The sequence below is a fragment of the Tasmannia lanceolata genome, unplaced genomic scaffold, assembly GCF_043159265.1.
Source record: "Tasmannia lanceolata isolate RefF3 unplaced genomic scaffold, GAP_Taslan_0.1 ptg000015l, whole genome shotgun sequence".
NCBI lineage: Eukaryota > Viridiplantae > Streptophyta > Magnoliopsida > Canellales > Winteraceae > Tasmannia > Tasmannia lanceolata.
The window spans coordinates 14,259,453-14,285,693 of NW_027518692.1; the positions used below are offsets into that span (position 1 = coordinate 14,259,453).

Here is a 26,241-nt window from a genome sequence, read left to right on the forward strand (position 1 = left end):
TTCCCCACCATCCTCGCAGAGGGGAGGGGAGGGGAAGGGGAGGGGGGGAATTCCCCGCAAAGGGGAAGGGGTAGGGGACCCCAACATCTGGCCCCGACCCGCCCCGTTGCCAGCCCTAGTTAGGCTTAGGCAGCAGGTTTCCAGAGCAACACTCTTTCCAAATTAGTCTCAACAGTCTATTGGAAAAGTGATTAGTAAAGTGGGGGCTGCCATTATAGAAACAATTTTTCGGTCCCACAAGGGGACTTGTTTGTGCAATCAAGACCGTTGATCTTGTAGACATCATTAGGCAGTCCATTCGGTATCAGTGTCATCCCGAACATCTCATCCATTAGCTAAATGACTACAAAATCAATGGTTTAGCTTTCTTAGCAGAGCTTTAAACGAGGGCTTAATGGATCAAGGGCCTAGGATCTCCAACTCTTAACTTTACTAAACTTCCCCTTTATCTTTTTTTTTTGGTTGTAGTTACAGCAATGACATCAACAGCCATTTAGAGAAGTTCACAAAAAAAAGGAGTGGCAATATCAAAACAACAGAGTGCAGATATCATCTCAGAAAGGAAAATGCCAAACAAGGAAACAATTTTCAGCTCCTCGGTGCCCTGTTGAAGAGAAGGCCCAGTGACATTATTGCCTTGGAGTTGCTATTCAGAGTTCCTAACCTAAAATTATATTTTAGGTAGTGTTTGGATTCGGGTATGGGGTTTGGGCCCACTACCAAAAGCACAGTAGGCCCACATTGTTTGGATGATCCAAAGCGTTCATTTGATGGGCCCTGACATAGATAGAGTGTGCCCAAAAAATCAGCTCCATAGGATCATCCTAACCCTTCAATTTGTGGACCAACCGTCAACTGAGGGGGTCTACCTTACACAAATTGAAACCACAGGGGAGGTTAAGTTGAATGTGTCAGAAACCACAGGGGGTATAAGTGTATTTTTCCCAACACGACTGTGTAACTTATACATAGGTCTGATGACTGAAGTTTTGATTGCAATTGGGAGCCAAATACACAGCTCAGAAAGTGTGGAACTGCTCATCAAGAGACATAATTAATAAAGTTATACAGGAGGTGGGGGCAAGTCCAATAGGAGCCAAAACCCAACACAGTCATCTGAATCTAAACTCTCTTGGATGGCAAGAAAATGCAAGCCCCCACAGGCCTTCTTTGCTGCTTCCCAAGCTTCAGCTTCCTGTGTCGTTGCCACACTCTTCTTATAGGTAGCATAGATATACCTCGTAGAAACTCCGACAGATAGAAACAAGGAAGCCCGAGCAGTGTTGACTTCAACTGAACAAACCTCTAAACCATTCATCCAAGCTGCTCAATAGAAGAAAAAAACACCCATGTATGTTAGAACCCGAACCAGCCCATGAATAACCTGCTTGTTAGTTCATCCTCTGAAAATGACAACATTACTATTTGAGTGGTTTAATTGTCATAAGATGAGTCATAGTCACTGTTATCTATCTGGTGAAATAGCATCTGGAACAATGTTTTTTTTGTTAGACTTGGTCAAACAAGACTTATGGAATGGAAGGGCATTGATCTTCGTGGGCAATTACTATATGTTTATATGAATGATAACAGACCTCCAGATTCCATGTTCTTGCTGCTAATCAAAGTAATTCTTCACAATTGCCTTTATTTGTATTTTTTTTTGTTCATATCTGCTTGAGAAGTATCACTAACAAAACATGCTTATTCAAATTGAGGTATAATTCTAAATCTTTGATTCATTGAGTAGAAGCCAGAAAACCCTTGAACACATCAGAAAATATAAAAGTCCCACAAGACAGCAGTAGTTTTAAAGATTCTTAATACTATCTAGATTTTATTACACTGAACATAAACTGGTCATTCGGAAAATTGCAAGTTATCTCATTATTCTGATCTGAAGCAAATATTAGGTGTACCAATTGAAAGTATGGTAACAGCATTCTTTTGTTCAGAATTAAAGTAACCTAAAAGAAAACAAGGACTACCTAAACATATTTCCCTAGGCTAGAAACCAAATTTCAAAAACCACCTTAAACTTCTAAAATCCAAAATGACTTTGTGGAAGTCATATATAAATGTAACAGCTGACAGCATTGTTCTAATTGTACTTAAGGTGTATACATGCCCGAAGTGAGATGTACCTGCCAGAGGTTTAGCGCGTGAAGATGCAACAGCAAGTCCTGGAACCAATGCATTGTCGTCAATGTCAATTGCCAGAAGATCTAAATCTAAACTCCCCCCAAAGGCAAACCTCGTCTCTAATGATGACACTTCCTCCTGAACAGCTGGAAATTGGAAATCGAGAAACTAAAATTACTCCCATAATGGAAAGTTAAAATTAAAAATAATAATATAATGATAAGGAATAACTGCTGGTTGAGAAGACTAAGAATTGGAAATACAACATAGACCATTTCAATTTTAACATGTAATTATTTTTAGAATGAAAATCCTATAAAAGTTTTGGCTCATAGTTTTCCTAAGAATAGAAAAGCCATCATTCTCTGTCATTCACACCTAATTTGTTCATTATGTTGCATTTTGCTCATTATTTGTAATATATGAGCGGGATTTCACTCTTGAGAGACCCAAGTGGTGGTTTGCATCTGATTTGCGATATACAGGAGTGGTGGATAGTTTTAAATTTAATTATCTTCCGTACATTTAAGCATGAGGATCACCTATAATGGTTGCTCAAACAGTACTAAAGAAAATTGAACAAATAGAAACAACTGATAAGGGATGGAACTGAATATTTTGAATGCTTTAAAAGGTAACTTGTCCAATCCCTATAATGGCTACATAACGATGGTTCATTCGATGTTTCCTCTGAGTTACATAAAACTACGTTCTTTGAATAAATTTTCCGAGATTCTAATGAAAGTTCAAAGTGTTTGTAGAAAGCAATACTTAAAAAAATAGTCAACATGATGATTGATGGGTCGATTGTTTGGGTGAAAGCTGTGAACACTGGTTCTAAAGAAATCCCTCAGATGGGAGAAGACGATAGTAGTGTGGAGGGTATGGTCGAGGCTTCGGAGAGAGATTCTGAGGATTCAGATTACTTGGCGTTAAGATCGATTGAGAGTTCTGGCTTGGAGGATCGTCTTCTTCTTCGTGATGGTCTTCCTGAGCATTCTTCGGAGTACGTTAGCGGCCCTATGGCTAGATTCCCTTGGGAGGTGCATGATAGCTTTCAGGCGCACGATGATTTCATGTTTGAAATTCAAAACCAAAGCATGGCCCAGGTCACGTGCCCATCGCTGAGTCAGCACAAGAGGCTACCTCTAATTTGCATGTGTCGGAGGGTCCAGAGCACATTGACATGACTCTCTCACTAACCCAGAAATATTAATTCCATCTGATGCCCCTATTGGGTTGGACAACAATGAGCGAGTGGGCCTGGACTTTGTGGACCCAGTATTGAATAATGGTTCTTGGCCCATGTCTGAGCCTGGGCAGGGTAATGCCGGTGGGCTCCCTATTAATTCTGCGTTTCGCCTCAGATGTAGGGCCCTCAACAGGGCGCTTTTCTTGGGAAAATCAAATTTCGTCTTAATCACAGCCAGATCGATGAGGATAAGGTCATGGATGAAGAGCTTGTCACTATGAATGCTATGGGTGACGATCTCGGCTCGCTGTATAAGAATGATGTTATTGGTACCCGTAAGACTTTCATGGAGATCGAAAACAGGGATCAAGCCGGTAAACATAAAACAAAAAACTTGGGAAAAGGAAAAAGGAAGCACAAAGCCTTGCGATGCGCAAAGGTTAGAGGGCACTGTGGGAGGGGCACTCGGTTTCTTAAAAGAAGGTCATAGTCTGGAAGATTAGGGGTTTGAGGACGGAGAGGAAGAAGCAGATGGCGGCAAAGGACATCTTCCATAGGAGAAAATCTGACATTAAGCAGTCGGATCTGTTGGGGATATTATTGCTGTCTGGAAGGATTATTAATTCTGATTAGATGAGCAAATGATTTTGGGTATCAAGGACCTTGTTCTAGAAATCAAATCGATGATAGCATTAGGAGGAGATCGGCAAATGTGATGGCAGACTGTCAGACTGTCAGGCCAAAGAAGGGGCTTTTCCTGGAGGTCACGACTGCCTTTATTGCACCTGACAGGGAGGATCACTGAATTGTTCTGGGGGTTGTAATTACTGAATGGGTGTTATTACCAAGGATATTGGGGATAACTTCTAGGAAGGTTGCAGAATTTGAAATTTTAGTTTTCTTGTTTTGGACTGGTGAATGTAAAGGGTATGGTAAAGGGAGAATAGCTTTGGATTTTCTTTTAGGTCCTCATACGATGTAGTTCATGAGGGACTCCTTGCCCCTTTCTCATGTATTTCTCGTATGAATCATCAATATATCTCAGTCGATTTTCTAAAAAAAAAATTTAGTCAACATGAACACACAAATGGATTTTCAAAGAGATGTTAAGCATGTACCTGAAAAAGGTAACTGGACAAAAGCCCATTTATCTCCAAAGAGGTTTTCAGGAAGCTCCATCGGAAATGACTTATCTAATGCCAGAAGTGGCTTAGATCCTTGTTGAAATCCAGGATGACGCATATAGACAGTTTCATACCGCTCTTCCAGCCAAAGTACTAGTGATACACACTGTAAATACAAAAAATTAAAAAAAAAAAAAGCTGAAAGAAAGAGGTCAGATTTAGCAATGACCATATAGACAGCCAAGATTGACAAGATTAACCAGCCAACCAAACATCGATAGAGAGCTATCAAAATCACATTAAGGATTTGAAATGCTGCACAGATGAAGAGCGCAGTTTCTTGATGCAAAATCCATTTGAATACTGAGGTACGGTTGATTAAAATCCTACAGTTTTACATAAACATATCGTTCTTAACCAAGACTGAATCTAGAAATAACGTTTCAATGTAAGGCATTGAGTGATTTATTTTTGAATGATAGAATTTTATTTAGCATAGAGAGATAACACCAAGTTGATGGAGTAAAAAGAGGTAGGGGCAGAGCGAAAACAACTTGGGTAGAAATAGTGAGGAAAGACTTGATGGCTAGGAACATAACATAGACAATGACCTTGGACAGGAGAAAATGGAAGAAAATGATCCATGTAGACGAACCCAACTAGTGTCAGGATTAGACTTAGTCAATTTGAGCCGGGTAGATTCTTTAACCTTCTTCATGAAAATTTTCTAAAGGATTCATTAGCCGACCCCAACTAGTCTGGGACAAAGGCTTAGTTGAGTTGGGTCGAGTATATACATAGAGAGATTCTGAACAGTAGTAGATGCAAATGTAAGTACCCATTATATTTACGTGAAAATGAAATGGGCACAACAATTGAGGTTCTACAACTCTATGATGTAATAATAATTTTCACAATCTTCTAGTAGCTACCTGTACTTTGCATGTTCAGGTTTTCTAGAATAGTTAATTACTTCACACTGAGGAATGATATAATTTAACTTCTACCAGTATCCCATATTATGAGACAGTGTGCAGTTCTTCTATCCAATCCAAATATCAACACCTGTTTAAAAACTCATCAAGTCAATCACCGACTTGCCTGAGTTGACTCGGTTGTGACCCTTGAGAATCATTCTACTCTTTTGGCTTGCCTGAGTCATTAAAAAACTTGCGGCTTCATTAATTAACCTGTGCCACTTGACTAGTTTTACCATAGGCGAGTGAGTGTCCTTTCCATGTATGAATTTTTAAAAACTACAAGAAACAAGGATCTGAGGATCATTAAATGCATTACTCAAGGACAAAATGTACTTAATTTGACTTTTTGATGCAGATACCGAGCCTATGGATAACACATGACAGCAGGGTCATATTTCCTATGCAAGCAAGTCCCCTTGGAAAATAACTGTTGAAGAAATAAGACCAAGAAATAAAAGTTAAACAGAACAAAGAAGACCAAATTACTTTCCAACAATTGCCATATGGAATTCTAGACTAGTGCAACTTTGTAGCAGCTTAGAGACTGAAAGGTCCTCAAACTTCTTTCCTTACCATCACTCAGCATAACTTTATCTCCAATGTCACAAGTCCTATCACCTTGTGTTGCACATAAAAGATCCTTTGATTTTGCTCAATTCACACTCTTCATAAAATAGCATATGGGTTATCTTCCAAAGAATTTTCTCTTTATAACCAAAAGGGCCTTTTGATCATCCGGAGAAAAACCGCCACTGCTGAATTCAGAGAAGTCCCTTCACTGCCAAAGCACTTGAAGATGCTGCCCAAATCATGTGTTGATTTACAACGAATAAGCGATTCGAGGTTTCTTATTCCTCCCTACATGTGACACATTTACTACCTAACTGAAATTTATTCCTAGTGACCATGCTGGCATCTTTCATTCATGAAATAAACCTAATATAGTCCATGAGATATTGGTAACCTATTTCCAATGGGTCTTTCAAAATGAAAACCATTTGTTTCTCCTTCATATTGATGTTAGTTTGTTCTTGGTTGCGTTTTCCTTTTCCGATGAAATGTGTAGCAACTCCTAGGTGACACTCCGTCCCAGTAACAGCTTTAGCTATACGAGTTCTTACTTCTCATGGCTTCATTTTCCAACTGTATCACTCTTTAGGCCATGCTTACTGAGAGACATAGCATCAGTGTCTCGGTTTCAATCAAGTCAATGTCAACTGGAGCTACCCAATTTGAGATGCATGTACTGTAACTCGCTAAGGTTGACATTCAGTCTTAGCTATGGATTTAGTTGGTATGTAAATATCCATTCTATGGGAAATCTGCATAATTCCTTTGATAGGGATGTATTATATTTTGAGAACCTTCTTGTTGAGGTATGAATGTGTAGGGAATTTGACCGGGTAGAACTCACCCCAAAAGCTAGCCGTTAGAGGGAGGGTGCCCATTCCCTTATAACCCATCCCCATCCATTTCACTTATCCGATGTGGGACTATTTGCTTTTGCGTGGAACTCCAACAATCTCCCCCTCCACGCAGAAGCAACGTGGCCCATCTCGCCCCTCCACGAGGAAGCAACGTGGACCATCTCGCCCTCCACACGGAAGCAACGTGGGAACCACGAGATAACTACACCGGGGTCTCCGAGATCTTCCCCGAGAGACATTCCCGCCCTCGGAGGCAAACCGGGGTTACCACGCCCTGAGCTCTGATACCATTTGTAGAGAATTTAACCAGGTAGAACTCATCCCTAAAAGCTAGCTGTTAGAGGAGATATGGAATTTCGGTTCTTTGCAGACCTTAAAAGTTCATAGTTGGGGACAAGATTAGACATCTTCTCCTGTATACAACTAACAGCAATCTAGCCTACATGCACGTGTCATGGAGTGGCTTATCTCAGTTACTCGGGTAGTTGACCCTAAGCTAGAAGAGTGGGTGCGACGGTGGGATCGCGCACTTAGGGCTGCAAATGAACCGAGCCGGCTCGCGAACATGTTTGGGTTCGGCTCGTTAAAAGCTTGGCTCGGGCTCGTTCAGTTACTAAACGAGCCGAACCCGAGCCCAAAAATTAGGCTCGCCAAATAAACGAGCCGAACTTGAGCTGTATAGTTCGGCTCGGAAAAGCTCGCGAGCTTTTGAGGCTCGGATCATAAACGAACCGAGCCGAGCCGAGCTTTAAAGCTTGGATTATGTTTGCTTTTTATATATAAAATAAAAGAATATGGGTTGTTTATCACAAATGAAAGTTTGGCCGAGTGGTTAAGGCGCTGAATTTAGAGGGGGCTTGGGTTCAAATCCCACGAATGTATGTTTTTATCATTCTTGAGACGAGCCGAGCTTAAGCTCGGTTCGTTTGCACTTAATGAGCCGAGCCGAGCTTTCTCGAATATTTCACGAGCCGAGCCCGAGCCGAGCTTTCTCGAATATTTCACGAGCCGAGCCGAGCCGAGCTTTTTCGAAAACTAAGCGAGCCGAGCCGAACACGAGCCTTCATAAAAACTAAACGAGCCGAGCCCGAACACCCCAAAGCTCGGCTCGGCTCATTTGCAGCCCTACACGCACTGAACAGGATCACATTAGATTAGCCTGTGGACAGGAGATAGTAAGGCTATTCTACCAGACAGGACCCTTTACATGTCCTTTGACCTGAGGGATCATATTAGTCTGTGGGCGCGTCTTTCTTTCTTGGTCTATCTAACAGTGGTTCCACTAGGGATCACTTGAGGGTAGTACTGGAATGTCTGACAAACCTTCGTGATTAATAAGGATACCCGACACGGGATTCTTCGCCCAGATTATTGGGGATCATCTACAGTTTTTGTCAAGATCAGTAGACCTATGATATTACCTGGCCAGGTGAATTTGAAAAAGGTTTATCAAAGGTTTTACAAATGCATTTGCGGGTCAAAACTGTGTGACTAAACGGTATACCAAGAGTGGGCCCAGGGGATAAACATAGTCCACCCTCCGGAGGACTCAACTCGGTAGATGAGGAATGTAAAAGGGACTTGCACATTTTGGATGTGGTTTGGGGTAAGATGGTTTAACGGTTATCTTCAGAGTTACGTCTCGATGGAGGCCACTGACTCATTGCGATTGTAGCGTTGACTACGGAGCAATATCGCAGTGGGGCCGCTTATTCGATTCTGCAGGATCTACCGTTGAACCCCTGCAACGATCCCACTCACTACTCGTTTGACCCATATGTATCCATTGGATACGGGTCCCGCATTTATAAAATTGCACACGCGAACTAGTTCGTGACATTTGAAAGGGAAAAATATACATATAAAATTAATATGTATACTCTAAAATATTTAATACAAATACTTGGATTAGTTAAATTTTAACTAAGGGCATAAAGGGAAATAAATATTGGAGCTTTATTGAGTAAAATAATAGAACAGATTTTATTGTGTAAACAAAATATAGTGGCAAATTGGGTGGGTCCCATCCATATACGTCCAACCCATTTTGGGTATTTCAATTAGTGCAAACGATTTGTGAATCTGTTGCTTTGTGTGGGATAAAAGATGAGAAAGGAATGTGTATATATACATATATATATATATATATATATACATATATATATATATATATATATATATAGTAGTAGATATATGCATGGAAAGAGAAAGAGACAAAAATCTTTTAATAACTTAGAAAGCTTGACTTTTATGGCAACATTCTTTTATTGGAACTCACGCCCAACATGGTAGAGAAAATTCCAACGTTATTGAAAGAATTTCCAATAGGTAATTATTACTTTTTGTATGGCATATGTAAAGTTAGTAGTTTATTATATTATTAACATGCAAACAAAGTAGGGGTTAATTTTAGAAAGCAAACCTCTTATATATTGATGCAATGGACGAATCTTAGATGCATTGAAAACTGCTGGAATTTTTTTTTTGTAAAAAATTAATCTGGAGTGCATATCGTCCATTGCTTCCTCTCTCCTTTCTTCTAGTTTTAAACTACAACTTCAAGGTAGTTTCACCCACACTAAAGCTCCAATAAAAGAAAATGTATTTCCTCTCTAAACAACTAATTTAGATCAGTAGATCGAAGGGAACATCGTTGTTCTCGATCCCTTGTGCGAAAGGATCCAATCGGATCAACTTGCGGCGTTTGCGGCGATTAGATTGTGCGCGGCGATTCGAGGAGTAGATCAAGCAGACGATCAATTCCGCGATCACTAATAAAGTATTTGACATTATGTTTGTATTTCTTTTGTCATCATAAGATCATCTAGTCCCTAGAAATCCTGGATAAAGGGCAAAATCTTTAGAAAATTTTTGTTCTACGCGACTTCTTTTTCTGCTGGGCGTAGGGATTTTGCCTGAGGGTTACGACCATTCCAACAAGAGGGAGGGTGCCCATTCCCTTATAACCCATCCCCATCCATTTCACTTATCTGATGTGGGACTATTTGCTTTTGCGTGGACCCCAACAGAATGATTAAATAACACCAACTCTAACAGCTTAAGCTTTTGGATTAATTGGTAGTTTCACATGGTATCAGAGCTATGGTCTCACGGCAGGTCCTGGGTTCAAAACCCAACAACTCCTTCATAATAAAAATCCATTTGTATGGCCAACCCAAATGAGGAGCCACCGTGTGCATGAGTACGGCCAACCCAGAAAAAAAAGAAGAGAGGGTCCACATGTGAGGGGGAGTGTTGAACTATAAATGATTAATAAGACCAACTCAGCACCTTAAGCTATTGGACTAATCGGTTATTTCACAGAAAATTTTCAGCACATGTTATGAAAAAGAGAAATTTTCCAATAAGGAACATAAAAAGGGGTAAAGATGTGCACCCGTTTACTAGGAACCTGTTTTATGCCAAGCTCCATACATGCTTTTGTTATAATTGTTTGCATCTGGGACCTATAAACATGTTAATCAATCCAATTATTCTTCTGAAAAAAACACCAACCTCAAGAAAATACAAAGTGAGTAAAAATCCAAGTGTAAGAGCCCAAAAAAACACCTGAAAAAGCGAATTTTCTCCGGCAAGGGGACGCCCAAAACATCGCAAATAGACACAATGGCATCCTTCAAAGTGATGCTGTTGATGACATTGTTGGGGAAAAACTTTGTGTATTGAAGTGAAAGTGTACCATCACACACAACAAGCTCCCAAAGCTTCTTACCTCTGATATCTAAAATGGGTCTTGAACAGAAATCCAATTCCCATTCCGAAATACTTTTGGGATCAATCTCCGGGTCCAGGAATCGCAATTCCGCCAAAGGGTCATCATCAACATCGTCTGTTAAAACTGAAGAATCTTCAGTGGGTGAAGAAATTGAGCTCTCTGAGACAGAATTCAATCTTAAATTGGATGAACTGGGTAGAGAGATTCTGGTTTTGGGGTATGAGATTTTGATGGGTTTTGATAGAGAGATGAAAGTGGAGATGGGTTTGTGAGATTGGTGTATGGGGTTTCTGATTCTGACTGGATTGAAGGTTAGAGTCGTCATGGGGTTTTGCCTGTGCTTTGTAGAAGCACTTTTGGGTTGTTTTGGGGAGGTGGGAAGGAAGTTATCTACCACACATATCCGTTGGCATCAGTTGGGAAGGGCGTAGTGTACTCGCACTTCGTTCTTTTTAGTATCTCAAGGAGGAGTTTCACTAACATACGCTGGAGCTATACCGTATACTAACATTACTAGTGGGATTAGCATATGAGAGTCGACTGATCACAATTATATGGTGTAATGTTAGCCCTTGTAGTCCACCTAAGACTTTGAAAATTGCAGTAATTAGCGGGAATGGGGTTGTGTTCAAGTTGGGTCTAGTGACTCTAGTTGCCCAAGGCCTGAAACACTTTTTTTTTCTTTTATAGGTAAGCTGTGATTGAACGTCCAACCTCCAGGTTGAAGAACAAAGCCTTGACCATTGAGCTAGAGGTGCAATCCCTCGAGGCCTCAACCCTATCCCAACTTGAAATTAGGAGGTTGGCTTTTTCTAACTCTGAGCCAACCCAACTTGAGGAAATGCTAACCCAACCTGAGCTAAAATAAGGTTGAAATTGACCTGAGTTGCACCCCAACCCAACCATCTAACTTGATTTCCCACATTCAGTCGGGTTGGATTTGGGTTGCTTGGGGCAAAAATAGTGCGGAAAAAAAAAATCAAATTGTAAGATTTTGAAAATCACGATAAAATTAGCGGGCCAGGTTGTCCAACATAGGGTTGCAACACAGGTCAGGCGGGCGGGTCAGATTGGGTTTTATTATTTAGAGTAGGATAATGACTATTTTCAAAGATCGTTGAAAATGATAAATTTTCACGCCAAAAATCTCTAATTTTATATCATCATGTGCATAAATTCAAGAAGGAAGCTATCTTTTCACATCACAAACCTGATCAGCGCAATGAAAACAATTATCTTAAAGTATTAGAAAATAATTTACTAGGTTAATCAAGAGATATTTAAGAAAGTCATAGTGCGCTTATAAGAGCCGGGCTGGGTTTTTGTTTTTTTTCTTTAAACCTGACCCGACCCAACCCGACCCAAAAGTGGGTTACGTTTTTAAACCTAAAAACCCTACCCCACCCAAGACCCATGATTTCTAAACCCGGCCCAGGTTATTTTTCGGGTCGGGTCAATATGTGGGGTAACACCCGACCCAAGTTGGAACCCTAGTCCACAGTCAACCCTAACTTAATCGAATGATCTGAACCCCCAGATCAAGGATGATAAAAAAAAATGCAACTCTGTATGGTTGCTGGGTTTTTTTTGTTCCTGGGAGTTATGTGGGAGAAAAAAATACCCTGGGAGATAGGTGGGAAAAAAAAAGTCCTAGAAGTATCCTGGTAAAATAAAAATTCCATGTTTGGTTATGTGGGAGAAAAAAATACCCTGGGAGATATGGTGGGAAAAAAAAAACCTTTGTTTGGTTGCTTGAACTGTTGGGTAGAAAAAAAATTCTTCTCAAGCTTATTTTTGGTTCCTGAGTTTATTTTTGTTCCTGGGATTATCTTGGGATGGGATGAAAAGGCAATCATTACAAAAGTGGGATTAAAAAATTCACCCCACAAGTAATCATTACAAGAGTGGGATTAAAAAAAACCCAGTGCTAAAAGGCAACCAAACATGGGATGGGACCAAAATTTAACTTACTCTCCCAAATAACTCCCAGGAACAAAAAAAACCCGGCAACCAAACAGAGTAGGGTTTTCTCATGAGAAATTTCTATACTTGATCCAACAGACAAGACCACCATTTAACATGGTCCTAGGATCCCTTCTCTCACATTGCACTGGCCCAATACATAGACAGCCCCACTCTCACAAACCTTCACAAGTCCAACTACAAGCCCAGTGGGCTTTATAAAACGGGTTTCACCCACCCTTAAAAGCCCATGAAAATGACCAAACCCTAAAAATTTCCCAACCCCTTATATAAACAAACACCTCCCCCTTCCCTTCTCTCAAAACCCCTCCTTTTGTTCCCTCCACCCCCCAAAAACAAATCCATGGCTGAAAGAGGCGAGCGAGGCGGATTCGGACGCGGATTCGGCCGAGGCGGAGGCCGAGGCGACCGCGGCCGAGGCGACCGAGGCCGAGGCGATCGCCGTGGTGGCCGACGTGGCGGTGGCCGTCGTGAGGAGGAAGAAAAATGGGTGCCCGTAACAAAACTAGGCCGTCTAGTAAGAGAAGGAAAAATCCGAAGCCTAGAACAGATCTACCTTCATTCCCTCCCTGTAAAGGAGCATCAAATCATTGAAACCCTACTCGGACCACAACTCAAAGACGAGGTCATGAAAATCATGCCGGTTCAGAAACAAACACGAGCCGGTCAGAGAACCCGGTTCAAAGCCTTTGTAGTGGTTGGAGATGGTAATGGTCATGTGGGTTTAGGAGTGAAGTGTAGTAAAGAGGTTGCGACCGCGATTCGTGGGGGGATTATTTTGGCTAAGCTTTCGGTGATTCCGGTTAGGAGAGGTTATTGGGGGAATAAGATTGGGAAGCCTCATACTGTTCCTTGTAAGGTTACTGGCAAGTGTGGGTCTGTTACTGTACGGATGGTGCCTGCACCTCGTGGGGCCGGGATTGTTGCTGCTAGGGTTCCTAAGAAGGTTCTTCAGTTTGCTGGGATTGATGATGTGTTTACGTCATCGCGTGGATCTACCAAAACCCTAGGCAATTTCGTTAAGGTTTCGATTTTCTTCTCTCTTTCTCTCATTTCATTTTTGGTAGTTTGGTAATTGGATTGCTGTTATTTATTTTTGATTTTAGGTTATTATTATTGTTGGGTTGAAATTTGATTGGATCTATGCTGTTCTGATTTAGTGTTTTTGGGTTGAAATTGTTGATGGGATTGTGGTTTTATTGGATGATATTGGGGATTATTAGGTGTTTCATTTTAGAGTTATTAGCATATCTTAGATCTGACATTGTTTGAGGGAATTTCTAGGCCAGGGAAAATCTCGGGATATATTAATTTTATTTTTATTTTTTCGGGTTTATATCGGGAAAAAAACGATAAAATAAAATAATTTAAAAATATATAAATTAAGAAAAATATACATTATTTAAAAAATATCGTGATAGTATCGCGCAGTAAATGAAAATATTGCTATATTTTTTAAATTCTCGTGATTATTTCGGGATTATTTTGTTTTATCAAAATATCACGATAAAATCGCTATATTTTGAAAATATTGGAGATATTTGTGCGATAGATTCTGATTTATTTCCATTACATATTTCTATTGTATAGTTTTTCGTTGGATCTGCTTATCGAATCTTAGCCGCCGTCTAATGTTTATGGCTGTAGAAATGGATCTGTCTTTTATTTTTTATTTTTCAAATTCTGGTTTTTATTCATGTTAGTGGTTCATGATGGAAGTGATGACCCTTTCCCCACCTGATCGACATTGATTATACTAAGCTTTTTACGTATCTCTTCAGAGATTCAGCCAGGAATCTGATCAATCTTCATCTAATCTTATGTGTCTCCTTTAAAAAGAACCTATTGAAAGAAAACCCTACAGGTCAGTCCTTTACCGACCCAGTTACAGACCTAAGTCATTGTAAACCCCTTAAACATAATTAGGTTCGCAACCTGTTATTAAATCTGTACTGTGATTTTGAAGCTCTCTTTTTAGGAAGATACAACCTTTAAACTGCCATACAAGTCCCTCGTACCCTTTCTAAAATTATTTTTTCCTTGACTCATACCCTTCCTAACTTTTCCTATTGACTGTACTAAGGTTTTATTATCCAAACCTGCAGCAGTTCTCTCATAACTGGCCTGCGACGTATCCCTATTGGTCCTATCAGCTTCTCACTTATTTCATATTCTCTAAACCTACCAGTTACTACTTACAATCCCAATTTTATCCTTCATCTTAGATCTGCCATAACTTACCCAAAATTTCCACATCATAACAGTCTACTATTTCCCCATTCCAAACTTGGGCACCTGTTCTCTCAACTCCTGCCAATTCTATAGTCTATCTGGCTAAAACCTGAGCCTAATATATGAAGGATATTCCCTCCCTTGACTTCCCTACCACAATTGTTATTAGAGCTACCATATATAGTTATCTTCCCTTATCGTCTTGCACCAGTTTGGTATTAGAGCAACAGAGCAACGATATCTACTCGTCTTCCGTTATCCGTCCTGCATCAAGTTGTGTCTGCCTGAACTCCTCTGCGATATTCAAAATGTGTGTAGAAACTGATTCGAGATGGATTCAAATTCATTTGACGGCCTAGAGCCAATACTTTAAGGTATGATCTAAAGATTTTGAAAAGAAAAAAAAACAAAATTCTAGTTTCTTGTGCAAGTGGAAGTAGTAAGAGATGAATTATTTGTTATGTGCAGGGATTATATAATGCTAGAATATGTTTAAATATTGTAAATACTCACATTGTAACCATTCAAGGAAGGGAATGCATAACATAAGTGTTAGCAACGTCCTGTGTAACAAATTTAGATGCATTCTAGATGTTGACTGCATAAACTATTTGATTATTTATTACTTTTTTTTAACAAACAAATCAATAGTTTCAACTTTCATTTGATTTTGAGATGTCCTTTTTTTCCATGATGATATCTGTTAGGGTGTCTTTGAAATTCATGGGGAATCTATGTATCATATCGAGCATTTGAATATATGTATCGTGCAGTATACATCTCATGTCTCAGTGCTTATTGACGGTCGAGTTCTGATGAGATTCCATCTTCAGTCCTCAACATTATCATAAGCTAAAGAAATGTTTATGCTGTCTTGTCCCGTGACTCTTATTTTTCCTCAACGGAAGAGCCAAAGGACTTGGTAGCTGACATTAGTAAGGGAAAGAAATGCATTGATCCCGTAGCTGATGAGATTCCATCTTCAGTCCTCAACATTATCATAAGCTAAAGAAATGTTTATGCTGTCTTGTCCCGTGACTCTTATTTTTCCTCAACGGAAGAGCCAAAGGACTTGGTAGCTGACATTAGTAAGGGAAAGAAATGCATTGATCCCGTAGCTCAACCATGAGGTCGTAGTTTCATGTCTCAGACAGATTTCAGGTGTCTGATATGGAATTTGTTATGACTATATGTGGTTTAACATTTGGATAATGTAAATTTTGTACAAAACTTACATTATTCATTACATTATTGGACTATATGTATCATTCAATATATCATATATCTCAATGCTTATTGACGGTCGAGCTCTGATGAAATTCCATCTTCAGTCCTCAACATTATCATAAGCTATAGCGATGTTTACACTGTCTTGTCCCGTGACTTCTTTGTCCTTAGCGGAAGAGCCAAGGGACTTGGTAGCTGACATTAGTAAGGGAAGTAAATGCATTGATCCCGTAGCTCAACCATGAGGTCTTAGTTTCATGTCTCAGACAGATTTCAGGTGTCTGATATGGAATTTGTTATGACTTTATGTGGTTTAACATTTGGATAATGTAAATTTTGTACAAAACTTACATTATTCATTACATTATTGGACTATATGTATAATTCAATATATCATATGTCTCAATGCTTATTGACGGTCGAGCTCTGATGAAATTTCATCTTCAGTCCTCAACATTATCATAAGCTATAGCGATGTTTACACTGTCTTGTCCCGTGACTCTTCTTTGTCCTTAGCGGAAGAGCCAAAGGACTTGGTAGCTGACATTAGTAAGGGAAAGAAATGCATTGATTCCGTAGTTCAACCATGAGGTCTTAGGTTCATGTCTCCAAAGGACTTGGTAGCTGACATCAGTAAGGGAAAGAAAAGCATTGACCCTGTAGCCCAACCACGAGGTATCAGTTTCATGTCTCGGACAGATTTTAAGTATGGAATTTGTTATGATTTTATGTGGTTTAATGTTTGAATAATGTAAATGTTCAATACATTATTGGACTATATGTATCATTCTATATATATATATATATAAATATTTTCCTATATAATGGGTAAACTGTTCGTGAGCTTGAGCTAATATAGCTTATATGAGCTAGAGTGCCTCAAAAAACATTGGTCCCACATTTTATGGGGTGATCCAAACCATTCATTTGGAAGGACTTTACTTAGATAGGGTGTGTACCAAAAATCAAGTCCATAGGATCATCCTAACCCATACAAACGTGGAGGGGAAAATAGACAGACACCGTTTGTCGACAAATCTGCCCATTTTTGCCCTCGACATTTGTAAGGGTTGGGATGATCCAATAGACTTGATTTTTGGTACTCACCCTATCTATGATGGGGTCTTGCAAATGAATGGTTTGGATCACCACAAAAAATGTGGGACCCATGTGTTTGGGCACTCAAGCTCATATAAGCTTATATGAGCTCAAGCTCACGAACAATTTTCCTATATATATATATATATATATGAGGAAATGGTTTGTGTGCAGCTGCACAGATAAGCTATCTGTGGATGGCTGCACAAACCATGCGGGGCCACATTTTTGGGGGGTCCAAAGCATTCATTTGGAAGGCCCTTCCATGGATAGGGTGTGTACCAAAAATCAGCCCTTTAGGATCATCCTAACCTTGCCATTTGTGGAGGGAAAAAATGGGCAGAAACAATGTATGTCCATTTCCCCCTCCAACTTTGATTGGGTTAGGATGATCCTATAGGGCTGATTTTTGGTACACACCCTATCCATGAAAGGGCCTTCCAAATGAATGCTTTGGATCCCCCAAAAAATGTGGCCCCCACTATGGTTTGTGCAGCCATGCACAAATAGCTTATCTGTGCAGCTGCACAGAAACCATTTCCTCTCTCCCTCTCTCTCTTATATATATATACCGAAAAGTGTTGCTACTCGGTCTTGGAGCTAAGCTTATCTGCTCGGTCGGGTTAAATACAGTGGGGGCCCACATAGTTTGGGTGATCCAAACCATTCATTTGATATGGGGGCCCACATCTATGATAAGGCCTTGCAAATGAATGGTTTGGATCACTCCCCAAAATGTGGGACCGATGTGATTGGGCAAGCTAGCTCACCATAAGTTTGGTGAGCTTAAGCTCACCAACAGTTTCCTCATATATATATATATATATATATATATATATATATATAGAGAGAGGAAAAGGATTGTACGCTCGACCGTACCGTTAGGTACGGTAGAGTGCCAAATCACATGGGTCCCACATTTTTGGTGGGCATCTAAACTATTCATTTGCAAGGCCCCATCATAGATAGGGTGCATACCAAAAATCAGCTCCATAGGATCATCCTAACCCATCCATTTGTGGAGGCCAAAATGGACAGACAATGTTTGTCCACAAATCTGCCCATTTTGCCCTCCAGTTTTGGAGGGGTTAGGATGATTCAATGGTGCTGATTTTTGGTATGCACCCTATCTATGATGGGGCCTTGCAAATGAATGGTTTAGATGCCCACCAAAAATGGGGGACCCATGTGATTTGGCACTCTACCGTACCTAACTTTAGGTACGGTCGAGCGTACAATCCTTTTCCTCATATATATATATATATATATAGAGGTAACTGTTGGTGAGCTTAACCAAACTGTTGGTGAGCTTAAGCTCACCAAACTTATGGTGAGCTAGCTTGCCCAATCACATGGGTCCCACATTTTGGGGAGTGATCCAAACCATTCATTTCCAAGGCCCTATCATAGATAGGGGGTGTACCAAAAATCAGCTCCATAGGATCATCCTAACCCCTCCATTTGTGGAGGACAAAAATGGGGCAGATTTGTGTCTGTCCATTTTTGTCCTCCACAAATGGAGGGGTTAGGATGATCCTATGGAGCTGATTTTTGGTACACCCCCCATCTATGTAAGGGACTTTCAAATGAATGGTTTGGATCATCCTAACAAAGTGGGCCCCCATGTGATTGGGCAAGCTAGCTCACCATAAGTTTGGTGAGCTTAAGCTCACCAACAGTTTCCTCATCTATATATATATATATATATATATATATATATATATATATATATATATATATATAGAGAGAGAGAGAGAGAGAGAGAGAGAGAGAAAACGGTTCCTACACATGTGTAGATAAGCTATCTACACACTAGCTTAAAATACAGTGGGGGCCACATTATTTGGGTGATCCAAACCATTCATTTTTAAGGCCCTCACATAGATAGGGTGTCCACAAAAAATCAGATCCATAGGATCATCCTAACCATTCGAACTTTGGAGGCAAAAAATGAACTAATTTGTGAAGGTTTAAAGACATCCATTTTACCTCCACAAATCGTAGGGTTGGGATGATCCTATGGATCTGATTTTTTGTAGACACCCTATCTATGTGAGGGCCTTTAAAATGGATGGCTTGGATCACCCAAACAATGTGGGCCCCCACTGTATTTTAAGCTAGTGTGTAGAGAACTCTCTACACATGTGTAGGAACCGTTTTCTCTCTCTCTCTCTCTCTCTATATATATATATATATATATATATATAGAGAGAGAGAGAGAGAGAGAGAGAGAGAGAGAGAGAGAGGAAATGGTTTCTGTGGGGGCCACATTTTTGGGGGGATCCAAACCAAGGAAGCTGGATTCTTCCCTGGGAGCCTTTGATTCCCGCTTCGATTCCCGCTTTCGATTCCCGCTCTGGCAACTTTTAGTAGGATTCTTCCCTGGGAGCCTTCGAATAATTACGCTCTCGAATATTTATTCTTCTTGTTCTAGACTCTTTCTCTCATCTCTCCTCTCGTCGCCCACTCTTGACACCCCAAAAGCGCAGACAGACTACCTCAAATCATCTAAGAGGGCTTTCGATCTACCATCCTCGTCATGGAATACCCAAAATCGCAGCTCGAGTTAGGTTTTTTTGAAGTAGACGACGGAAATGAAAGAATAGGGTTTGCTACTCGTCACAGAGTTGAAACGCAAGAAAAAAAGCTGCTCAAGCTTCAATCTCTAGAGTTTCACGAGTAGAAGAGTAGGGTTTGTTGATCTACCCATCTCTCCTCACAGCTAAAAAAAGCTGCTCAAGCTTCCAACTTTCGGTATAGCCCCCTGAAGGAATTTTTCAGGCTCCTGTGTTAAAATTAGGATTTTGAACCAGGTTTAGCATTGAGATTGAAATCCCTGAAAATATTGATTGCTCTACCAACTCTGGGACATCCTCCTCCTTGGATCGGTGTTCCCTTTCGGCTCCTGCTGATTTGGGCATCCCAATTTCAGTTCCTGTCGTTGATCCCCCGTTTGCTCAGAGTTGGTGTTCCGGTGCTCCCCTGGACCCCCGCGTGATTTCAAATTTCAAACTTAGCCAATCAAATCTCCCTGGTGCTCTGCCCAAGGACGGATATGAGACAAGTCCTGAGATTGGTTTGATGGGTCCTGGATGCAGGCGTTTAGATCAATCTAGCCTGTCAGTGGAGCCCGATCCAATTGCCCCCCCTGTTCCTAAGCGGAAAGTTACGTGGCTAGCCGACGAGAACCATATCAGTTTAAATAGTGGGGCTAGGGTGGTATCCGAAAACTGGCAAGCAGCCTGGAGACATCCTCTTGAATCATTTCAGTAGGGGAGAGGGAGAAAATCTATAGCCGTTTCAATGCCCTATCCCATGTGGCTAGTGTAGGTCCTGCTTTGGTATAAGCCACTAGGCTCTATCCTCAGCTTCTAGAATACTTTGGCTTTTAGGTATGGGATTCCCCCTTTAGTTGTTTGGAATTTGGGGAGCGGGCCTTATTAACTTTAGCGCTAAATGAATAATTATCTCCTTTATCGAGGAGAGGGAAGTTGTAACTTGTAAGGTCTTTGTTCTGGAACTATAGGGCATCATTAGCACAACACCTTGAAGAAAAATTAGAAGCTTAAGGAGATCTATTGAATTTCTCGGTGTTTTGGGCGACTCCTCTTGATCTTGATTATCAAGGCATCTAGCAGGAATGGATAATCAAGGTAACTCTTGTGATTCTTCCGCATGCTCAGGTGGGAGGAGTAGACGGTTATTTACGGAGATTATGATTTTAGAAAATATTTTTAAGAGGACGAAGTTGATGAATTATGATGAAGAGAGGGCCTTCATCACTGACCCGGCGCCTAAAGAAGTGGGTCGGGCAAGGTCAAAGGTTCCCACTCGCCGTTATTTAAACACCCTTTCTTCAAATTTCTTGTGGCTGAAGAAAGGGCCGAGAGGAGACTGAATTGGGAAGCTAATAAGGTGGTGGGCAACCTGCTAGTGGAAGAAAGGATCGCTGATAGAAGAAGTCCTAGTCGCCTGGATTGCGTTCCGAAGGAACTTCTCATCGAAAAGCCAGATTTTCAGATTCAGTACATTTTGGAGGAATTGTAGAAGTGCTCGGCTTAGTTGAGCCGGGTAAGGTGTGGCGCTGCTGAAATTTACTGATTTTACAGAGGCTCCTGTAGCTTTTTGGGACATTGCTAGAAGCTTAGTTTTTGGGTGACTGAAATATATATGTCAAGGCTTGGAGGAAGTTTCTGGTATTCGTGTTCATAGTATAGGGTATCCTTGCTCTAGATACTTTTTCTGACCTAGGAGTACGCTCCTGGCTAGCCTGAATTGATTCTATGTAATGCAAAGTTGGGACCCCTGGTCCCCAAAGTACCTTTCATAGTATCTATAAAATTGTCAATTTTCAATTATGCGAATGATGAATTCGTCGTCTTGGTGGAGAGGTAAGATTGTGAGAACGATTGTCTTCAAAAGCTGCCATAACTAGGGGTGCGCATTCGGTTTTAACTGAACCGAAATAACCGAAATCATGAGACCGATCGTTTTTTGGTTACCCAAAATTTTGAACCGAAACCGAATCGATTGGTTGATCAACCGAACCGATTGGTTGATCAACCGAACTGAAACCAAAAACCGATTTCGGTTTTAACCGAAAACCAAATTCTGAAAAAATCTTTCCAAGGAGTATTAGAACAGAGTAAAAAGAAAAGAGGGTTTTTTTTATAGAACAGAGTGAAAAAAAAATAATGAGAGAAAAGAGATGGGTTTTTATACCTTTCTGAGGAGGATTTCGTTGGTGAGAGTCGAGCGCCTCCTTCCTCTTCTTCTTCTATTAACCAAACCAATTCTCAGATCTAGAGAATTTCAGACAAAAAAACGGATTTGGATTTTAATAGATTTGCAGGGAGAGATGGAGGAATGAATGGCGATGGAGGAGCCGTAGTTAATGGAGCATCCCGGAGTTCGCTCACCGGAGTTGGAGAGTAGAGAGGCGGCGGGCTAAGAGGAGGTAGAAGAAGATGAGGAAGAGAAAAGAAAAAACCCTAGCTTTTCCTTTTGCACCAAGATGAAAAGTTAAAAATTGAAACTAAAAACGAGAAAAAGGGGGGTGGCTATATCAAGTGACTTGTGACTTGTGGACAGTTGAGATCTTTCAGTGAGGGTAAATTTAACTTATACTACTTGTGATTGGTAATGAATTAATCAACCTTTGTGAGTTGTGACTTGTGGACGGTTGAGATCTTTTAGTGAGGGTAAATTTAACTTATACTACTTGTGATTGGTAATGAATTAATCACCGACACCGAAAAAATGTTCTTTGGACTTGCCACAGTTCGGTTTTTCGGTTAACCGAAATAATTTTTGATGGAAACCGAAAACCGATGTCTGAGAAGATGCAAAACCGAAACAGAACCGAATTGACCAAAACCCGAACTGAAATAACCGAACCAATTCGGTTCGGTTATTCGGTTAAACCCGAATAATGCACACCCCTAGCCATAACCCACTTTACAGCTCTCAAAGAGCGCTCCATTTTCGGCTTATATCTTATAGACCGACGCAACTTCACTTCTCTCAGAACCGGTCTCTTATCATTAGGATCTTTGAACCCATGTCTATCACATACAAATTTCCTCCATATCACTTCGTGTGTTTTCGTCGACTTTTTGCTCTTGGATTTCCGTATTCAAAAACCTATAGCCAACCCATAATCCTAGGCAGCTTCACTCTTATTGCTAGCCAACAAACGATTTGTTAGCTACATTCATCTCACCATCATCCTTATTTGAATTATTTAAAGTACCACTAGAACCTATTTGTCATTCCCATCATTATAAACACATACTAGAGCACCCTCATTTGGATTTTTCTCCTCATCAACCAAAACCAATCAGTAAGCATGAACTCCTTCGATTGATAACCCACAAGCTTGCGGTAAAGCATCCTCAACCAAAACTAATATGTTTGCATCAACTTCATTGTTGATAACCCACAAGCTTTCGATAAAGTATCATCCATATTAAGTACCTTAATACAACAAAACACATAATTATAACATGAAAGATTAATTCTAACTTATAAATAATTACTTTGATTTTTAGAAAGTCAGCAACAACATATCACAATAGTAAATATTGGGAGCAAATGAGCCCCAATTCGAAGGGTTAAAATTAAGGGCGGCCCAATGCACGAGGCTCCCATCATTGTGGGGTATGGGGAGGGCTAGATGTACGTAGCCTTCGAAGGGTCAAAATTGTCTCTTGAAATCTACTGTGACTTTCTTTAGTTCACTGGCAATACAGATATTATACATACACTTCATTTAGACTAAATGCACGGTTATCCAACTTTAAATTGGGATTATCACAAATTAATCTCAAACTTATAAAAAAATTCTCTTGCAATAAATACATACACAAGAAAATTCATAACATTTATCTTTCAGGTCAGTTTTGATGGAGAAACTACTCAAGAAAAGAGTGTAGATGCTATTATTTGTCTTCCAGAAAGAGGGCTTGAGGTCTCTGTAACTGTCAATAACATTTAGTGAAGCTTTAGAAATATCAGACCTCAAATCCTATATAACTGCTTCACTAATTGTGATGTAGAAGAAGAATGAATCATACACTAATCCAACGCCATCAAACATAAACTCATACAATTAGCAAGAAAAATATCGTTATAAAAATAAAAATGAAGAAGAATGAATCATCACAATATCAGACGTTTACTAAAGAGGGGTCTTATCGAAAGTTCGAAGCTTGAGCAGCTTTTTCAGCCGTGACGAGAGATGTGTAGACCGAGAAACCCTAGAGATCGAACTTGAGCAGCTTTTTCAGTTGTGTGACAAGTAGCAAACCCTACTCTTTCGTCTTTGTCGTCTTCTTCAACAATCCTTAGTCCTCAAGCTGCGATTTGAGGTATTCCGTGACGAGGATGGTAGATCGAACACCCTTTTTGATGATTTGGGATATTCTGTCTCTGATTTGGGGGCGACGAAATAAGGGAGAAAGAGACTCGAGCGGGAGCATAACTATTCGCGTGTTAGCATAACACGTTTCTGGCGACGGACCAGATAACTTATCTGGTCGGTCGGCAAGAAATACTTTTCCCTTTGTATATGTATATATGTATCAATGCTTATTGACGGTCGAGCTCTGATGAGATTCCATCTTCAGTTCTCAGCATTATCATAAGCTATAGAAATGTCTACGCTGTCTTGTCATGTGACTCTTCGTTTTCCTTAGCAGAAGAACCAAAGGACTTGGTAGTGGACATTAGTAAGGGAAAGAAATGCATTTACCCTGTAGCTCAACTGGTTGAGGATTTGTGTCCCAATGTCGAAGTCGTGGATTCATATCTCGGACAGATTTTAGGTGTCTGTTGTGGAATTTGTTTTTCACGGGGTTATATGGTTCTCCTAACATTTGAATAATGTCACCGTTAAAAAAAAAAATTTTTGAATAATGTTAGAGACCCATATTGAAATAAACAAAGCCTAAACCGTGAGGCATTTTTAGCAATTCTCAACCTATGATGTGTCCTATAAGTGTTGGTGTATGAGAATTATAGTATTGGGTTGTATCTATCCTACAGCTTATGTTGTATGTTCTACATCAGAATGTCATAAGGGGGGGCATACGCTTTAAAGTAAAAAAAATATAATAATTTGAAAATTGTAAAGCAGTTAGTCTGTGAGACTATCTCCATACAGGTTTTCCTTCACAGTAAAAAACCAGTACAATCAAACAGCCTCTGCCCTTGGATTTAAATGAAAATTTCATCCTTGTCTAAATCCAGATCCATGCTTTTATAAAAATTGATTTTAATTTAGAACCATGTTTCCATAATTTCATCTGAATCCAGAACCACCGTCCCTTCTAAATATTCTCTGGGTCTTAATCATGTTCATATGTTGGTGGGAGCAAATCCTTCAAATTTGGCAAACAAAATTGCTGGGTTGGACAATTTACAGAGTCAGCTGACCTTAGCTTTCGATTTGTCTTTCCCCTCCCATACAACCAATACATACCCTACTATCATATGTACTATATCACGATATGTTGTACATTTTTTATGATTGCTTTCCATGTGATTAAGTTTTTTTGTTGTGAAAAGCTCAAATATTGAGAACCTCGATATGGCTGTCAATGCTTTGATTAACATGGTTTCATGCCTGTTGGAGGATATTAAATATATTTATTGCTATTTTTTCCTAATGAAGACCCATGCAATACCTTCTCAAATGCATGTGTCTTTTCAATCAATACTATAGCAGAAACTTATATCAAGAAAGCACATTAGGATTGTAGCATCGAGTCTATCGGTGGTTTAATTGTTCAGGTGACTTCACTAGCTTAGCAATTAAATAAATACAATGTCCCATTTTGGTATATCTGCAATGGATGATGTTTTTAGTGTTTCTGTTATTGCTGTCATCACTAGTGTTTTTAGTTTTTTAATCTGTCTTTGAAAATTCGGTTTTCTTTATGTCTGTGCAGGCAACTTTTGACTGTCTGTTGAAAACATATGGTTTCCTTACACCGGATTTCTGGAGAGAAACTCGCTTTACAAAATCTCCTTTCCAAGAATATACAGATCTGTTGGCAAAGCCTACAAAAGCCATCATCCTGGAGGATGTGGAGAAGCTAGAAGCTTAGTTTAATGAGAATTCGGGTTAGTTTTTTCTGGGTGTCTTAAGAGAGGAACTTTTGTCCAATGGCATAATAGTTTTAAGACATTACTGTTAGCAATCTTTCCTATTCTAAAAGAGTTTTGTTTGACATATTATTTGTTTCTCTGTTATTATGTTTTTTTTTTTTATGGCCAACTTGTGAATTTTCAATCAATGTCTGATGGCACTTGTTTTTTTCTCCAATTCTAGGAAAGAGAGTTTTCAACTTTTACTGCTTTAGTGAGAGTTTAGTATGCCATGGGTTGTTTTTTTTTCCTTCGAGCTTTTACTGCTTTAGTCAATGGGTTGTGTTTTTTCTCTTTTCTTTTGTTTTTATTTTACTTAAGTCTTCGTTTTCTTTGGGCTGATATTTATGGCAACGAAAAATATTTTGCTATTGGATTTGTTGGCACAGGGATAGTGCCTTCCCTGAATAGGAAGACTTCATAGTCGCCAGCTGCCATGGAAACCCAATTG

The 26,241-nt window shown here is 39.9% G+C and overlaps 2 protein-coding genes and 1 non-coding gene across 4 annotated transcripts; 2 read left to right on the top strand and 1 right to left on the bottom strand.

Annotated features, from left to right (window-relative positions):
- Positions 1 to 907: 907 nt before the first annotated feature.
- On the bottom strand, positions 908 to 11,019 carry ATAB2 (RNA binding protein). Of its 2 annotated transcripts, none has more exons than XM_077353698.1 (5): positions 10,436 to 11,019; positions 10,278 to 10,332; positions 4,453 to 4,624; positions 2,145 to 2,288; positions 908 to 1,323 (listed from the first exon to the last, which is right to left on the bottom strand). In XM_077353698.1, the coding sequence occupies exons 1-5, from the start codon at positions 10,924 to 10,926 to the stop codon at positions 1,064 to 1,066; spliced, it is 1,122 nt and encodes a 373-aa protein (XP_077209813.1). In that variant the 5' UTR covers positions 10,927 to 11,019; the 3' UTR covers positions 908 to 1,063. The 2 variants fall into 2 exon arrangements, with proteins under 2 accessions (XP_077209813.1, XP_077209812.1); XM_077353697.1 differs by having other exon boundaries at positions 10,263 to 10,332; positions 10,436 to 11,017.
- Positions 11,020 to 12,868: 1,849 nt separating this feature from the next.
- Positions 12,869 to 26,004, top strand: LOC143845471 (uncharacterized). The gene is made up of 2 exons (XM_077353832.1): positions 12,869 to 13,608; positions 25,592 to 26,004. Exons 1-2 carry the CDS (start codon positions 12,928 to 12,930, stop codon positions 25,748 to 25,750), a joined length of 840 nt encoding a protein of 279 aa, XP_077209947.1. The 5' UTR covers positions 12,869 to 12,927; the 3' UTR covers positions 25,751 to 26,004.
- Positions 14,297 to 14,390, top strand: LOC143847618 (small nucleolar RNA Z103). Its single transcript, XR_013235145.1, has one exon. It is a non-coding gene; the product is annotated as a small nucleolar RNA Z103 (small nucleolar RNA).
- Positions 26,005 to 26,241: the final 237 nt, after the last annotated feature.

Coding starts and splice junctions, on each gene's coding strand:
- ATAB2 (XM_077353697.1), bottom strand. CDS start 10,926: ATGACGACTCTAACCTTCAATCCAGTCAGAATCAGAAACCCCATACAC. Junction 4,625..10,262: donor AACAGGTTCCTAGTAAACGG/GTGCACATCTTT, acceptor TTGTATTTACAG/TGTGTATCACTAGTACTTTG. Junction 2,289..4,452: donor TGTCCAGTTACCTTTTTCAG/GTACATGCTTAA, acceptor TCCAATTTCCAG/CTGTTCAGGAGGAAGTGTCA.
- LOC143845471 (XM_077353832.1), top strand. CDS start 12,928: ATGGCTGAAAGAGGCGAGCGAGGCGGATTCGGACGCGGATTCGGCCGA. Junction 13,609..25,591: donor CCCTAGGCAATTTCGTTAAG/GTTTCGATTTTC, acceptor ATGTCTGTGCAG/GCAACTTTTGACTGTCTGTT.